We start from the raw sequence: 15,783 nt of genomic DNA on the forward strand, positions 1-15,783 counted from the left end.
CTGGTGGGTCAGGTGAGCATGTGTGACCCTGCATTCGTGTGTGTCAACAGGTGAATGAGAAGCAAGATTGTAAAGAGCTTTTGTTAAAGTGCTGTATAAGCAGAACATTTACGATTTACCAAATCTAAATAAACCAAATTAAGAAATCTTTAATCAAGATAACAGTTGATTGTTAGAAGCCCTTCATCTTGTATTTTTACATGAAAACACTGGTTACTGTAATGGGCAGCATGGTGGTGGCTGTTGGCTGTTAACTGTTGGACGCCATCTTGTGCGATTCCTCCTGCCTTTCTGTTGGTGAGTTGGAGGCTGTGTTCTGACTTTCTGTCTCCACAGTTGGTGTTGTCGACCCCCATGTACCTTAAAAAAGAAAACCTTAAAATCAACAGAAAGGTTAAGAAGCTCTGGGTTCAACTGATTAACACAGTTTTAGGTTTAGAACACCAGTTTTAATAAACTTGGTGCTGTAACTTTTGAGTTATAATGTAAAAATATAATCACAAATTATCAGCAAAAGAGAGAGGAACGTGATTTGATTCAAAGGAAACATGGAATTTAAAAAGTGTGAGAAACTAGGATTGAACCCTGTGGTACAGCACAAATCACTGTCTTGTTTCTCAGGCTCTTTCTGAAAGTATAAAACCCAAATCTATTAAACCAGTTGATGTTTGAATAAATTAGAATCACCTTGTATGATATCTGTCAGTAGTTTAATTAAATACAACACCCATGACAAACAATACATGAACTGTGAGTCACATATAGTGTGATTACTGTCATTTTCAGATAATGAACATTTTGATAAAAGACAGTGTTTTCATTGTTCAATGTCTTTACATGTAGATGGATGTAACTATATTAGACAAAATATTCTGTCTACAGAGTTGAATTTAAGCGAAACTGGAAGATTTATTTTAATACTTAAATGTGGTAATTAGTTAAAAAAAATTATCCCAAAGAAGGTCCTAATCGGTGTGTTCTTTGAAACACTTATTATTTTATCTTTAGTGCTAAAATATCTTTACAAAAAATCTAAACTGTGTCATCACAAACCATCAGAGTGTAACAGTGATTGTCTCCCTCTAGTGGATGTTGTGGAGTATTGCGTTGTCTTTGCTCCAAAGGTTTTTATACAGAGTTGTGGTGTTTACTGTCACTGTGGGCTGCAGAGCACAGTAGTACACAGCAGAGTCAGACAGATGAAGCTTCTGGATCTTTGAAGGAACTGATTTTTCTTTGAGCTCAGCATCAAGTCTGTTTTTCTTAGAAGTACCTCGATATTTAACTCCAAATAAATATTGTAGAATGATTTTTGGAAAGTCATTTTCCTTTTTTTAATACCAAAACAAATTTGTGAATTGTTCAGTTGTGTCAAATGTACAGTCCAGTGTAACAGCGTCTCCTTCAGCAGCAGTAACATCTCCTCTTGTCTGGATCACTTTGTCTTCTCCTTTACACTCTGGGGAAGAACAGAACATGCAGAGGAAGAGATGAATCAATAAAGATGATGGATTAAAGCAGAACAATCAGTAGGTTTATCACTTACCTAGAAACAGTCAGAATCAGGATGTTTCTCAGCCAGTGTTTCATGTCTGCAGCGAGAGAGGAAGAACACTGATGACCTAATGGATCTCAGTCTTCACATCATTGGTTCTTCCTCTTTATCATCTGTTGATCAACTCCCAACATTAACGTCACATTTGCACTTCAGATCTTTAGCTGATATTTTCAGAGCAGTTTATGATGAGGAACTTGAAGCTGTGAGCTGTTTTCAAACACTTTAAACAGTCGACCATCACATTTCTACAAAATCATCACAAATGTCTGAGGAGAGAAAATTAGAATATAAGACTCTGGATCCTTGATTAGGAATATTTGTTTATTTTTCCCATCAGACACAATCCTAATACTGTTTTTTTATCAGAGAATGTTGTTGGTTTTCACTTGTAACTGTTGTTCAAGGAGGAGCTGTCAGGTTTTTGTACACTGTTCATGTCTCACAGCACAGTCCTCAGTCTTCAGTAAATTTCTGCAGACAGTCAGTCACACAGGTTCTTAGATGAGTTATTCCCTGTTTGTCTAAATGTTTGTCATATTTCCTGATTATTAACTAATTTATTAATGGAGATTAGTTTAACTGCTCATTACATTTCAGTGACTATGTGCTAAGAAAACATTTGTTTGAGCAATAAATGTACATGTATAAATACACTTTGATGTCTAGTTTAATAATCGTTTGTTTGCTCCCTGCCGTTGTTTAACCTGCTTCAGCCTTGAATATATTTGCTGGTCTGTGCTGCTCCCTGCTGGACAATGCTGAAATATAACACTTTATTTTTCACAGTTGATATTAGGAATAATAATTCATTCAGTTAAGACAAAAACTACACAACTGTCCTTTTATGTATGTATGTCAATACATCATAACACAGTTAATACATACATAAAAAAGGGAATATATTTTACAAAGCATGTTTTTTACTTGTGTTTCATTTGTTTTTATATAGTCTTTTAAATCCATCCAATGCTTCTGTCAATATCAGGGTTATTCTAATAAATACACTTTCTGTTTTAATCAGCCCCTTGTGTTGATCATCAAAGTCCCCTCTCTCAATAATTGTGGGCTGTTTAACATGACTTCTGTCTGACAGGTGTGACCGGAGCCTGTAGAACTGTAGCCTGTAGACATCGTTCTTTATTATCTACCACTCTAATCTGCACAGTGTGGAGCAGGAAGTAGCAAAGATTAGTAAGAGTGAAGTGAGGAGGACATTGAAGATGATGAAGAGTGGAAAGGCAGTTGGTCCTGATGACATACCTGTGGAGGTATGGAAGTGTCTAGGAGAGGTGGCAGTAGAGTTTCTGACTAGTTTGTTTAACAAAATCTTGGAGAGTGAGAGGATGCTGAGGACTGGAGGAGAAGTGTACTGGTGCCCATTTTTAAGAACAAGGGAGATGTGCAGAGCTGTGGCAACTACAGAGGAATAAAGCTGATGAGCCAAACAATGAAGTTGTGGGAAAGAGTAGTGGAAGCTTGGCTAAGGGCAGAGGTGAACATTTGTGAACAGTAATATGGTTTCATGCCTAGAAAGAGTATTTGCTTTGCTTTGAGGATGCTGATGGAGAAGTACAGAGAAGGTCATAGGGAGTTGCATTGTGTCTTCGTAGATTTAGAGAAAGCGTATGACAGGGTGCAGAGAGAGGAGCTGTGGTATTGTATGAGGACGTCTGGAGTGGCAGAGAAGTATGTTAGAGTGGTGCACGACATGTATGAGAGCTGTAAGACCGTGGTGAGGTGCTGTAGGTGTGACAGAGGAGTTCAAGGTAGAGGTGGGTCTGCATCAAGGATCAAGGCTCTGAGCCCCTTCTTGTTTGCTCTGGTGATGGACAGGCTGTCAGATGAGGTTAAACAGGAATCTCCATGGACTATGATGTTTGCAGATGACATGTGGAGGAAAATCTAGGGAGGTGGAGGTCTGCTCTGGAAAACAGAGGAATGACGCTTAGCCGCAGTAAGACAGAATACATGTGTGTGAATGAGAGGGACCCAGGTGGAACAGTGAGGTTACAGGGAGCAGAGGTGAAGAAGGTGCAGGACTTTAAGTACTTAGGGTCAACGGTTCAGAGCAACGGAGAGTGTGGAAAAGAGGTGAAGAGGCGAGTGGAAGTAGGTTGGAACGGGTGGAGAAAAGTGTCAGGTGTGTTGTGTGATAAAAGAGTATCAGCAAGAATGAAAGGAAAGATGTTCAAGACGGTGGTGAGACCAGCAATGTTGTCCGGCTTAGAGACAGTGGCACTGAAGAAAAGACAGGAGGCAGAGCTGGAGGTAGCAGAGCTTAAGATGTTGAGGTTCTCTTTGGGAGTGACGAGGATGGACAGGATCAGGAATGAGGACAGCTCATGTTAGATGTTTAGAAGATAAAGTCAGAGAGGCCAGACTGAGGTGCTTTGGACATGTTCAGAGAAGAAATTGTGAATATATCGTTAGAAGGATGCTGAGGTTGGAGCTGACAGGCAGGAGGTCTAGAGGAAGACCAAAGAGGAGATTTATAGATGTAGTGAGGGAGGACATGTAGTAAGTTGGTGTGAGAGAAGAGGATCCAGAGGACAGGGTTAGATGGAGGCACATGATTCGCTGTGGCGACCCCTGAAAGGGAACAGCCGAAAGGAAAAGAAGAAGACTTCTATTCAGCCCCCCACATCTGTGTATAAACATGTATTTTTACCAAGCCCTTCATGAATGAATGACCTGACCACTGACCGTTTTACAGTTTTACATTAATGACTTCAAATATTGTATGCATATTTCTTCAGCTCCAGGGGGCCGCTTCCCTCCCTGCTCTCCTGTAAATCCGCCCCTACTTACTGGGCGTGGGATCATTAGCTCTTTGAACAATGTATCTTATTTGCCGGCAGAATCAGGTGGTCGCTTGCCATCCAATGACAGGCCTTGATGTTACGTGGCCGCCCTGGTTCCCTTTACAGCAGGAAGACTCGCCACGGTTTATTCACTGACGTTATAAACAGCATCTTTTACGTTTTTTTTTTAATTTAAATTCCAGTATAATTTGATTTGTGAGTTACTGCCTTCTGTCTCTAGCTGCTGTTGGAAAAAGATAATAGTCACCTGCAGTTTGTGTCAGCGGCGTGAGACTGACGTAGGAGAAGCTAACCGGACAGCTAGCTGCTATCGTTAGCCGCTGCTCGGTGCCGGTGACCGTCAGAGGTGAGCGGTGTTAGCATTAGCATTCCTCCAGACGTTAGCTCAGAGAGCCAGTGGATCCGGCCAATTGGCGGCTCACACAGCTGCTCGGACACGAAACGTACAAGCTTTAAGCATCGTAGACAGGTGACAACATCCGCTTCCGTTGGTCCATCACCGCATCTGTTGTCAGCATTAGGAAACGCCGAAGATGGTGCTAAACCGACGATTTAAAGGGGTCTCTTCGGTAGAAAGGGAACACAAACCCTAGAGACAGGACGTCAGGTGTAAAATTCTGGTGGTTTTATCCAGGTTCCGGAATTTCACTGAAGTTAAACAAGAGAAATCGTTCTCAGTGGCAGCCTTGTGTGATTTACTTGGAAAATTGTGGAGATAAAAGTGCTCTCATGCCCGCTAGACAGATGTAGCGTCGTAGTAAAAGAACCTATCAGTCAATTCATGCAAAGCAATTTGAGTTCAGTGTCACAGAATTACATAGACTAAAAAAATGTCCAGTCGGAAGGAGGTCTGCAGAAATACCAATATATTATAATATAATATACAAAATGATGAAATGTCTTTTACAGTGTTTTCTGTGATGTTTTAATGTGCTTGTTTTGTCTGAGCAATCGTTTTAATAAATCCTCGTGCGGTATTTCTGCTTCAGCAGTGACTGAATAGCTCAATGACTAATCTTCTCAGCTTGTCTTAAAAGTGAGGCATACAATAGTGTTTCTATTAAAACCTGAACATTAGTTGCTGCTGTCCTCAGCTGGTCCTTGTATGGATGAGTGAACGTCAGCCATGAACGCCGAGCCGGACGCCCTGGCTGTGGTCAACCAGCTGAGGGACCTCGCTGCAGACCCTATGAACCGTAGGGCCATAGTCCAGGATCAAGGCTGCCTGCCAGGACTCATCCTTTTTCTGGACCACCCAAACCCGCAGGTCGTCTACTCTGCCCTCCTGGTGAGCTACGTCAGTCAGTTATATGGGAAATCATGGAATATTGTTAATGCACTTTAGTAACATGGCTGCTGTAAATCCACATAAAGTTAAACTGCTGTCAGATAAACATGAACACGTCTGCAGGACTGAAAGTGTTCTAGTTTCCATTTAGCATTGTTGGCAGCTGTGACATTCAGGCCTGGAAAGGGTCAGGATGCTGAGATAAATCACAGAATAGCTGGTTGGTGCCATCAGTTGGTTCTGGTTTGGAGCAGCTTTCTTCGGTGTAACTGTGATTGGCTGTTGCAGGCGATCCGTTATCTGACAGAATGTCGGGCCAACCGGGAGAAGCTGAAGGGAGAACTGGGGATGATGCTGAGCCTCCAGAACGTTGTGCAAAAGTGAGTCTCTTGATATTTACCTGAGCAGATATATGTCCCAGAAAGAGCCACATGATTTTAAAATTATTATTATTTAATATTATGTATTAAGTGTATTTTCCACAAACTGCTTATTTATACTTATTTATGATTTTAAATAGCATAAACATGTTAAACAGATAAATATAAAATAATGTTCCTCAAAGTTTAGCAGCTTTACCATTTAAGTGTTGAATAACTTTTGCACCTTTGCATCAAACACTGAGGTCTGTTTGTGCTTTGCATCTTTTGTAAAGATCCACCACTCCTGGTGAGACGAAGCTGCTGGCGTCTGAGATCTACGAGCTCCTGCAGGCGTCCAGCGGTGCCGACTCTGAGCAGGCTGAGGAGGCTGTCAGCAGCCGCCGTAAAGCTCAGTTCTTCCTGGGCTCCAGCAATAAGAGAGCCAAAACAGTCGTCCTCCATATCGACGGACTAGATGACTCGGTGAGTGTGAAGCTCTTTGGTGGGTGATCTGGGTAAAAGATCCTATCACAAGCTTTTTAATCACACCCACAGCCACAATACACACATTTAATGTGGTAGAATCATTGACAGCATTATTTACTCTGAGAGAAAAATTTCATCCTATTTGTAAAACAGGATGAAATGTTTAATATAGGAGCCACAGAGGAGCCAACTGCTGCTCCACAGCTGATTTTTGTTTTAAGATGATTTCAGACAAGATGCAGCATTAAACCTTTAACTCTAGAGCACCTTTACAGGAGGACAGGTTTATAGAGCTGGTTGTTGTAGAGGAAATACTGCAGAGGAAATCAAGCTGCATCAAAAAATATTGAAACAAATAAAATCATAATTGACGAATATTAAAGGTGTCTGACTGTAAATGTGTTGGTCTTTCAGAGTCGAAGGAGTCTTTGTGAGGAGGCTCTGCTGAAAATCAGAGGAGTCATCAGCTTCACCTTCCAGATGGCCGTGAAGAGATGCATCGTCCGAATCCGCTCAGACCTAAAGGCCGAGGTGAGACAACACAGCAGATTCTTATATTCCTGCTCTTCATCTCCTTCCACTGCACAATATAAGTGTGAAAACAGTTTCTCCCTCTGTACATTTTGACAAATGACCAAAGTCAGATTCTCTCTTTCACTTCATTAACAAATTAAATAATGTTAATTTGATAAAGATTTGAAACTGGTAACTAGGCAATTTTGGTCTTTTTCTTAATTGTGGAACATGATTTTTCTTTAAATAAGAGAATTTAATAATAATTTCATCATTGATTTAATGTTCCAGCCGCTCCACAAGGGCAGACTGTTCTGAGTACATCAACTGTGTCACAGTTAATGCAGTTTATGAAATGTTTAAGCTGAAAATATTTATCATAGTAACCCAACAGTCTCATTTAATGAACCTGAATTTGTACTGAAATAAAGCACTTGTCATAAAATACAGTGGCTTTAGTTTGTGGCCAAAGAATTTGTAACCAAATGATGCTAAGACTGTTACATTGTCCAATCTGTTAACTTGGTATTTAACAGAGCAAGTTTAAATTAATAAACGCTGGATAAACCAATCTGTGTAAACAATTCTCAGTGAATAACAGAGATTTTTGCTGCACAGGCTCTCGTGTCTGCAATTGCCTCCACTCAGGTGATGAAGGCTCAGCAGGTGGTGAAAGGAGAAAACGGAGAAGAGGTCAGTTTTTATTCTACTGCGCTTTGCTGATGCTTGATGGAAACATAAGTTGCAATCAAGGTCTTTATCTCCAAAACATCTAACATGAGCTGTCCCTCTGATGTCCTCATTCCTCATCCTGTCCATCCTCGTCACTCCCAAAGAGAACCTCAACATCTTAAGCTCTGCTAAGATGATCTGCCTCCTGTCTTTTCTTCAGTGCCTCTCTCTAAGCCGAACACCATCGCTGGTCTCACCACCATCTTAAACACATTTCCTTTCATTCTTGCTGATACTCTTTTTTTCATACAACACACCTGACACTTTTCTCCCCCCTTTCCAACCTGCTGGCACAAGATAATACAAAAGATAATCTATAATATTATAAATACATGGAGGAGGCAGCAGCATCACTTTCTAAAGTGGAAAAAAAACCTTTTGGTTTCACTTTAAAATCATGAAATCACATTGACCAGTTCATAGCTCAGATAAGTTGCACAGTTTTATTGGTGGTTAAATGTTACTGTGCTTATACCGTATTTTGAACCAGCTTCAGATTATCAAAGGTACAAGTGTAACCAAATACTCTCAGAGAGACTTTTTCACTACATGTTTGTATTAATGACCTAAAGAAAACTGATCTGCATATAAAAAGAACATGAAATTTAAGTTCAACCTTTAGGCTTCATCACAAAAATCAAAGATTATCTTTTAGATAAGGAAAAAAAGGTGAGTGGGCTGACGGATACAATGTTCTATTTACGACTCATGCCCACTTTTGAACTTTTACCCATGGTCATATCCCTTAAGAGGTTTTATGGGGTATTTGATTATTATTATTATTATTATTGTTGTTGTTGTTGTTGTTGTTGTGTCCTCTGATGGGTCAATGATTGGCAGCAACTTTAATTTTGATGCATAGTTGGTTTTTGTTTAGTGTTTTTTTTTAACTCAGTGACAAAAACAATGTCACCTTCTCAAAAACTGCTTTAAAAATATTATATTAGTATTTGTTCCACTTTAAGCAACTCAATCTTTTAAAAACAATTCAGCCTGAAATATACATATGAAATATTAATAATATTTAACACAGTTTCTTCTATCAAAAAAAAGCTTGGGCTTCTAAGAGTGAATTAAGAGTGAACACTTATGAATTTGGACACATGCACCCATACTACACATTCATCCAACATCAATATTACACACATATATAATTTCATTAGCAAATCACCCTTGCACAAAATGTAAAAAGTGGGAAATTTTGCTGCATGCTTTGAATAGGAAAAAATACTACCATCTGTGGGACAAATAGAAAAATTAAAAATAAAAGCCCAGTAGTCCAAAATGAAATCAAGGAACGCATTAGTTTATGTTAAGATAAGTGTGATCACAAATGGCATTTTCAATTAGACTTTTTTTTGTTGTTAGGATCAAGTGTGTCAGTTTGTGTGTAGCATAGCCATTTTAGCCCAATTTAACAACCTATACTAGATACTGAGACTATAATTCTAAATTTTAAAAAATAAATATCCTCTAGCAAATTTGAGCTATATTAATTAAACAGAGCTAAAATAGCTTGAAAATAAAAAAAGTGAATGGCATAAATGTCCCTAGAATCTCTTAAGCTTTAAATGAAAAAAAACATGTCCAAAATTTAAATAAGGTCCTAAAATATAATGAAATATCATCATGGTATCAATATTCTGTTGATACATTTCAGTGGAACATGAATGATGATATTTTCTTCCTTTAAGTGAATAATTGAAAACATGGTCAAAGAGAAAGGAGATAAACCCGAGTTTATAACTTAATTTTTTAAAAATGATAATGTCTGTATTTACATGCAATTAAGTAAACAGGGTAATGAGAAAAATCAGCTTTCTCTCCTGATCAGGAATCACAGTTTTTGTCCACTTAAGAAACTTGGCTACTGGAGTCTTGTGATCATAGCTGGTCTTAGTTTTAGGCAAATGTGTTTAATAATGTCACAGTAAGAAATGTAATTTAACAAGGAGGGACTAACTTCCATACATGCATCAGCTGAGTATTCAGATTTCTCCAACAGCTTTCTGAGAAAACAACTGGTTTATTTAGGGGCATGTAAAAGTACTGCCCTGCACTGAAGAACACCCTCTCTCTGAACTGAAGTGTCAGCTGTAGCGATGTAGCTTCTTGCCATCAGGTCATTGTTTTAACATCAAAACGGCAATGACCCAAAAAGCTGTGCAGAGCATGAAAAGCCAATCAGAGCTGGAGCACACTTTGCAGCTTTATAGTCTGTGGTTTATGTGCGTTCTGTTCAGATCGATCAGGATCCAACATATACAGGTGTATGCAAATTATGAAGCTAAATTCAGAAGCCTCTTACATTAGGTTTGCATAAAATTCTGAATACTATTAATGGATCACCAAATGAGCCCACTGGGCCTGAGAGGTCAGACCGGAGCCTCTGTTTCTTAAAGTCATAGAGCTTTAGTCACTGGGCCAGTTTTGTCATCCTCTGTCCAAAGTTAACAACCCACATACCAGCAAGATTGCAGTTTGACAGAAGTATGAAATTGTGGTGGACATCATCAGTATTTTACCTAATGTATTCCTCAAATACACACAAAGAAATCAAAAGAGGACGCAGAAGACTGCCCAGTGGGGGGCGGCTCCACATGTTTGCAGGTCTGATACGACCATCCAACTCGACTTCCCTTCTCTGGTCAGTCAGGTATGTTGACCTGTACCTGTATTATCTTCACTGTCTGTGTCTCCAGGTTTTGATCCCGTTTGCTGAGGACGGTTCAGTGGAGGTGGAGCAGAACGTGGACCTGCCGGACTACCTCCCAGAGGATGAGAGTCCATCTCAGGAGCCCGACAAGGCAGTGAGCCGTGTGGGATCTGGCCAGGATGGGACCAGCTGGCTGGGCACTGCCGCCAACTTCCTGTCTCGCTCATTTTACTGGTGACCTTCTGGGACTGCCCCCCCACCCCCTTTTTAATTACACCACCATTCTCTCTGAACCAAAATCCAGCAGCTGCCAAATGTCACCTCTGTCTGTCTCGGCCACAGAGATGCAATCTGAGTCTAAACATTAAGTGTTAAAGCTGAACGGTGGTGTCTCACAGAGGAGAGGAGCTGATCCTCCCAACAACAAACAGGATTGTTCCTTTAGTTTGATACAAGTGAGATGATCTAAACGGGTCCATCTGTTAAACCAAATTGTCTTAATGGACAGGAAGTGTCCTGCAGTGATACAAAAACACAGAGCACTGAACAGGACGTCCCTCTCTCCTTTTTTTTACCTTTTTGTTATTTATTTGACGTACAGACTTCCTGCAGTTTGGTGTGTTTTTAAAGAAGGAGCAGAATCAGTCAGTGGTGCCTTCAGTCTCTCGGATCCACAAACTACAAAAACTCCAATCTCAATAATGGTTATATCATCGATTACGTTACAATGTCAGATGACAAATACCCAACACACGAAAGAGAAGTGATTCAGAATTCTGTTCTTTATTAAACCATGAAAGTTAAAAACTTAATGAAAAACAATTTTGAGTTTCCCCTGAACACAGACTCACAGCCTCAGGTCAGACTTATTTTCTCTTCTCTGGTCACTTATTCTTGATTCACTGTGTCATTTTAGAGAAACTGTGGCTGATGTCACATGTACAGAGGAGATGGTGCCACTGTGGTACCAGGACAGAGTACAGATGTATCCTGAGAGAGTGATATCCTGTCAATATCTGGAGTGTCTCCAACCTTCAGCAAATTTCTGTCCTAAATGCCTTTTTTGGCACTTTGTCATTGACCTTTTCAGAGATCAGATAGAGATCAGATCTACATGAAGTGATTCGGAGGATTTGTGCCTGGCTGAGACGAAGGCTGCATTTATATTACAGATGAAGTGGCCGAGAGCAGAATACATGGATATAACCATCCAAACAAAAAGGCCACATCTGACCTAAGAACCCTAACATTTAATGTGATTGTAGCCAGAGGGGCTACATGTACTGTAGGTGCAGGTTTCACTTGCCTGAGCAGACGTCTGATCATCAAACAGGAAATAACCGTGAGAGCATAAAAATGGTTTCTGCTTCTGTGGGTATTTGTCATCATTTTTGACACACCAGGTAGAAAACAAAATTACCTGATACTTAGAGGCTTCCTGTCATGTTACTGGAGTGATGAGAGCTCACATGTTCGGTGTCTCTCTCCCCTCTGCCCCTGAAAACAGATTATTGACATGTCGTTCTTGGATCAGTGAGACAACAGTTACTTTGTTTCTTTTCCCTCTGACTGTGTTCCTGGATGCACTCAGCAGGTTTGTACCCAGTGTATGAATGCCTTTATACCTTAATAAGCTTTTATTTTGAAACTACCTGTGGATCAGACACTGAATTTCTGGCTCACATCAGACCATGGTGGTATTTTATGGAGCGATGTTACCGGAGGTTTTTTTTTTTTTTTTTAAAGTTCCCTTTAATGACCAGTTATTGGGAAACAGTTTGTGATCATTTTGCACAGTTGATTTTGAGTTTGAGTTTTTTTAAATAGAGTAGAAATCAGCTCTTTAAACTTTGGAGGAGCTGGGGGGGACATAGTGAGCTGGGTGAACGAAAAGTGAACACTGGGATCTGCAGGGTTTCATACGTGGTCCAACAGGCAGTGCTGTTTAATTACAGGTGAGGTTTTTCTTTCTTTTCTTTTTTTTTTTTTTTTTTTTGATTCCTCAGAGTGTGTGTTTTTCCAGAACTGTTACACTTCCTTTTCCTCTTCCTGTGTCCTGATGTGAGATTAATCATTGATGAAACGCAAGCTGACGCTCATTAATGTCAAATAGATAAAGAAGGAAAACACCTGCTGAGAGCTGATAACTGAAGGGAACCAGCAGTGACTAAATTTTATGATTCCAGCAGTTTTTAGATGCTTAAATAACCTTTGGTGACCTTAAACAGCTTTTTCTTTCATTCTGTGACTGTGTGTGTTCATGTACCTGTAAGGTGGGGTCATAGCCCTGCCTACACCACACACTGTCCAATCACATTCAAAGCAGCATGTCATCAGCCCGATACTGGGATCTAAACAAAACCGGCTGAGAGCCCACTTGTTAACATGTTGAATCAGGTTTGATCTTGATCAGCTGATGATTAAACCCAGTTTTGAATCCTGAATAATCACAGATACTCTCAAACTCAAAGAATCTACTCCAGTGCTTATAAACATGACTTAATCAATGTCTCAGGTAAAAGGTTGTTTTTTTGTTGTTGTTTTGGCATCTGGCTCATTTAAGAAATAGAATTGTCATAGCTGAAGTTGCACTTGTAAAACTTTTTGAATAAAGGTGATGACTGATGGTTCAGCACAGGAGATACAACTGAAAATCTTCCACATCAATGTAGGCCATGAATAACTGAGTGTGAGTAATGTTGCCCTTTTGATTTTCACCCAAAACAAACATTTTACAGAAGAGAATGGTTCCTAGGTTTCTGCCTTCACTGATTTTTTTTTTTTTTTTTTTTTTTTTTTTTTTGGTCATTGTGCCATTTTCACCAAAAAGAGGCCAAACAGCTCTGATAACACTGGTGATTAGATCAAGAGGTCAAATGTTTTAGAAAATGATAAGAACTGTTGTTCTCTTGCACTGGAACAGATGCTTTTATTAATCTGAAGGTGTTAGAAACTTCTGACACGGTGGTTTAACGGTGGCATCTCAGCACATTAAACCTCACTGTTTTGGTTTCATCTTTTCATCTCAGGTGGCTCCACTGGTTAGAATTTCATGGCTCTGCAAACACATTTTGTCTCAATCTGGGCTTGTTCTGTCTCCTAGATGCTAAACCAGAGTCTGATCAGTTTGTGGGCTGAAGCCAGCACAAACAATTAAAATGCTCCTTCGTGTTTAAACAAACTGTACGATCAGTTTTGCTGCAGGTTTGTGGTTTTCATCACACAGCGTGTTTGCAGAGATGATCCACTTTCCCTGGGCCTGATCTTGAAATAAACAGAAGTGTAGTTAGTAGCTCGGTTGGCATTTGTTCTGTGACAGGAAATTAAAAGCATGAGACCTGAATTTGAAGATGAAACTAAAGCTGATGTTAATGAGAAACGTCTGCTGTGTGAATCCCAGTGTTCACATGTCAGACAAGAAAAAGGAGGATTTTATATTCAGGCCAACAAGGACACATTTTGTCCCAGTGTTTTTAATGTTTGTGTTATTATTCATTTTCTCAGATGGATCCATCAGTGTTAAACTCTGTACCTGCATGAGCTGAGTGATCTGCATTTTGATTCTCAGGTTTAATTCAAGTCAGATTTTATTGTTACACAACTCGACATTATTTTTCTTTGTTATTATTCTACCGAGATCCAGATTTTAATTTCCTGAAACCAAGCGACACCTATAAGTGTTCTTCATCATCATCATGGTCAGTGTGCTGCTGTACTGTGTGTTCTCCATTTGATGAGGTTTGTTTAGAGAATAAAATGTCTGTCCTTACAGTGTCCCTTCACTTCTTAACCGATTTACTGAAGCTCAAAATAACCTGGAGCTCTGCGTCCTCAAACCCTGACATTCTGAGCTTCAGTCCAACAGTCAGACATTGGTCTTTGTTCAGTGACATCTGATACTAAAGCCAGAATCTCACATAGTCACAAAAAAAAAGCAGCCATGGGTTTACAGTGGTCGACTACACTGCCCAACAAACTACATGTTTTCACAGAGCTTTTATATCCTGCGTCCATCCCAGCTCCTAGATTCAGTTAAATAATGTCATAGTGTCAAGACAGTAGTGTTTAGCTGGATGTGAGCCAGGTTTAGGCAATATTCATCAAAACCTGGTCTGGTTTTAAACGCAGCACCCAGTGTGTTTGTCTTTATCTATGAAGGTTGTGTGAAATACGCAAAAAGAAGAATCTGGCCCAGGAGGAGAGGATTGGAGCCTTGTAGGGTTTAGAACAGGAAGGATCAGAGTCAGACCAGTGAATCAGTCTAGTTAATCTCAGTAGCAGCTTTGAGGAAAATCAGTTTTTTGGTTTTTATGTCTGATGTGAATGAAGGTCTTTGAGCTGCTTCTCTGTCCCTGAAGTCCATAGACTCTGAACAGAAGTTTTTTGTTCGTTTTGAGCGTTCGGTTTAAGACAGAGAAAGAGCCGATGGGCTGAATGCAGCTGCCCATAGAGAGGTTACTGCGGGTCAGGAGACTGCAAACGCCTCGTCCAGCATCAGGGCAAAGCCTACAACAGAGCGAACACTGTTTTTACTGTTTTGTTTTTTTCATTTTCTGGCAAATGTTTGATCCAGTTCTGAGACATGGCACACAAACCGGTCCAGGATAAAGTCAGAAGAGACAGCACGTTCACAACAAAAATAATTTGCAGTAAAGTAGCGTGAGAACTGAGTCCAGTACACAGCAAAGATTTGAACACTGGTCCAGTTTAGAGTGTGACTCAGTCTGAACCGGTTCACAGTACAGACTTTCTGCCGGTTGTCTCGTGTGTAATTAGAAATGTAATCATGGGCAGAACATTTCAGAAAGTTGCAGAAATGGTTTGTACTGGGTCAGAGCTGCACCCACGTTTTATGGAGTGTCGATATCCTTAAAGGCCTCTGAACACAGCAGAAACAAGTCCGGACTTCACACTCAGCTCCACTTCATGTCCCTACCTTTTCAGCTGTTGCTATGGAGATGACTTCACCTTTGATCACATGTGGTTGTAGTATCGATCCCGGGAGCTGTTTTCCAGAACTATGAGTACAAAGAAACAGTCATGAAGTCTGAATATCCTTTTCTGCAGAAGGATTTTGAAAAGAAGGAAGTTTGAGTTGAGTCATGGGTGAGTCAACATCAGCTGCTGAGTCAGCAGTACGAAACAGTAAATTCCCCTACAATGGATGTTCAACGCAATCTTTAGTCCTGGCTCCAGCTTTAGTTTTGTCTCTACTTTGTTTATCCTTTACTGTTGGGGTTAATGTGGAATCAGTCCACTCCAGTCCTTCCATCTGTCCCTTTGTCTACACTCACTCCAGCTGAAAACAGAACTCTTCCTCAGCCTTCTATGCACCTTATGTCTTCAAGGAGAAAAATAAATCCTGT

General features: G+C 40.1%; 1 protein-coding gene and 1 long non-coding RNA gene across 3 annotated transcripts; one reads left to right on the forward strand and one right to left on the reverse strand.

Moving 5' to 3' along the window:
• Nucleotides 1-1,200: 1,200 nt before the first annotated feature.
• On the reverse strand, nt 1,201-4,758 carry LOC137140631 (uncharacterized). The gene is made up of 3 exons (XR_010916460.1): nt 4,628-4,758; nt 1,547-1,668; nt 1,201-1,459 (listed from the first exon to the last, which is right to left on the reverse strand). It is a non-coding gene; the product is annotated as an uncharacterized lncRNA (long non-coding RNA).
• Nucleotides 4,588-14,186, forward strand: LOC137140630 (armadillo repeat-containing protein 1-like). Of its 2 annotated transcripts, none has more exons than XM_067529035.1 (7): nt 4,588-4,726; nt 5,475-5,668; nt 5,957-6,048; nt 6,324-6,513; nt 6,931-7,047; nt 7,648-7,722; nt 10,464-14,186. In XM_067529035.1, exons 2-7 carry the CDS (start codon nt 5,507-5,509, stop codon nt 10,653-10,655), a joined length of 828 nt encoding a protein of 275 aa, XP_067385136.1. In that variant the 5' UTR covers nt 4,588-4,726; nt 5,475-5,506; the 3' UTR covers nt 10,656-14,186. The 2 variants fall into 2 exon arrangements, with proteins under 2 accessions (XP_067385136.1, XP_067385137.1); XM_067529036.1 differs by having other exon boundaries at nt 4,716-4,849.
• Nucleotides 14,187-15,783: the final 1,597 nt, after the last annotated feature.

The sequence above is a fragment of the Channa argus genome, chromosome 14, assembly GCF_033026475.1.
Source record: "Channa argus isolate prfri chromosome 14, Channa argus male v1.0, whole genome shotgun sequence".
Taxonomy (NCBI): Eukaryota; Metazoa; Chordata; class Actinopteri; order Anabantiformes; family Channidae; genus Channa; species Channa argus.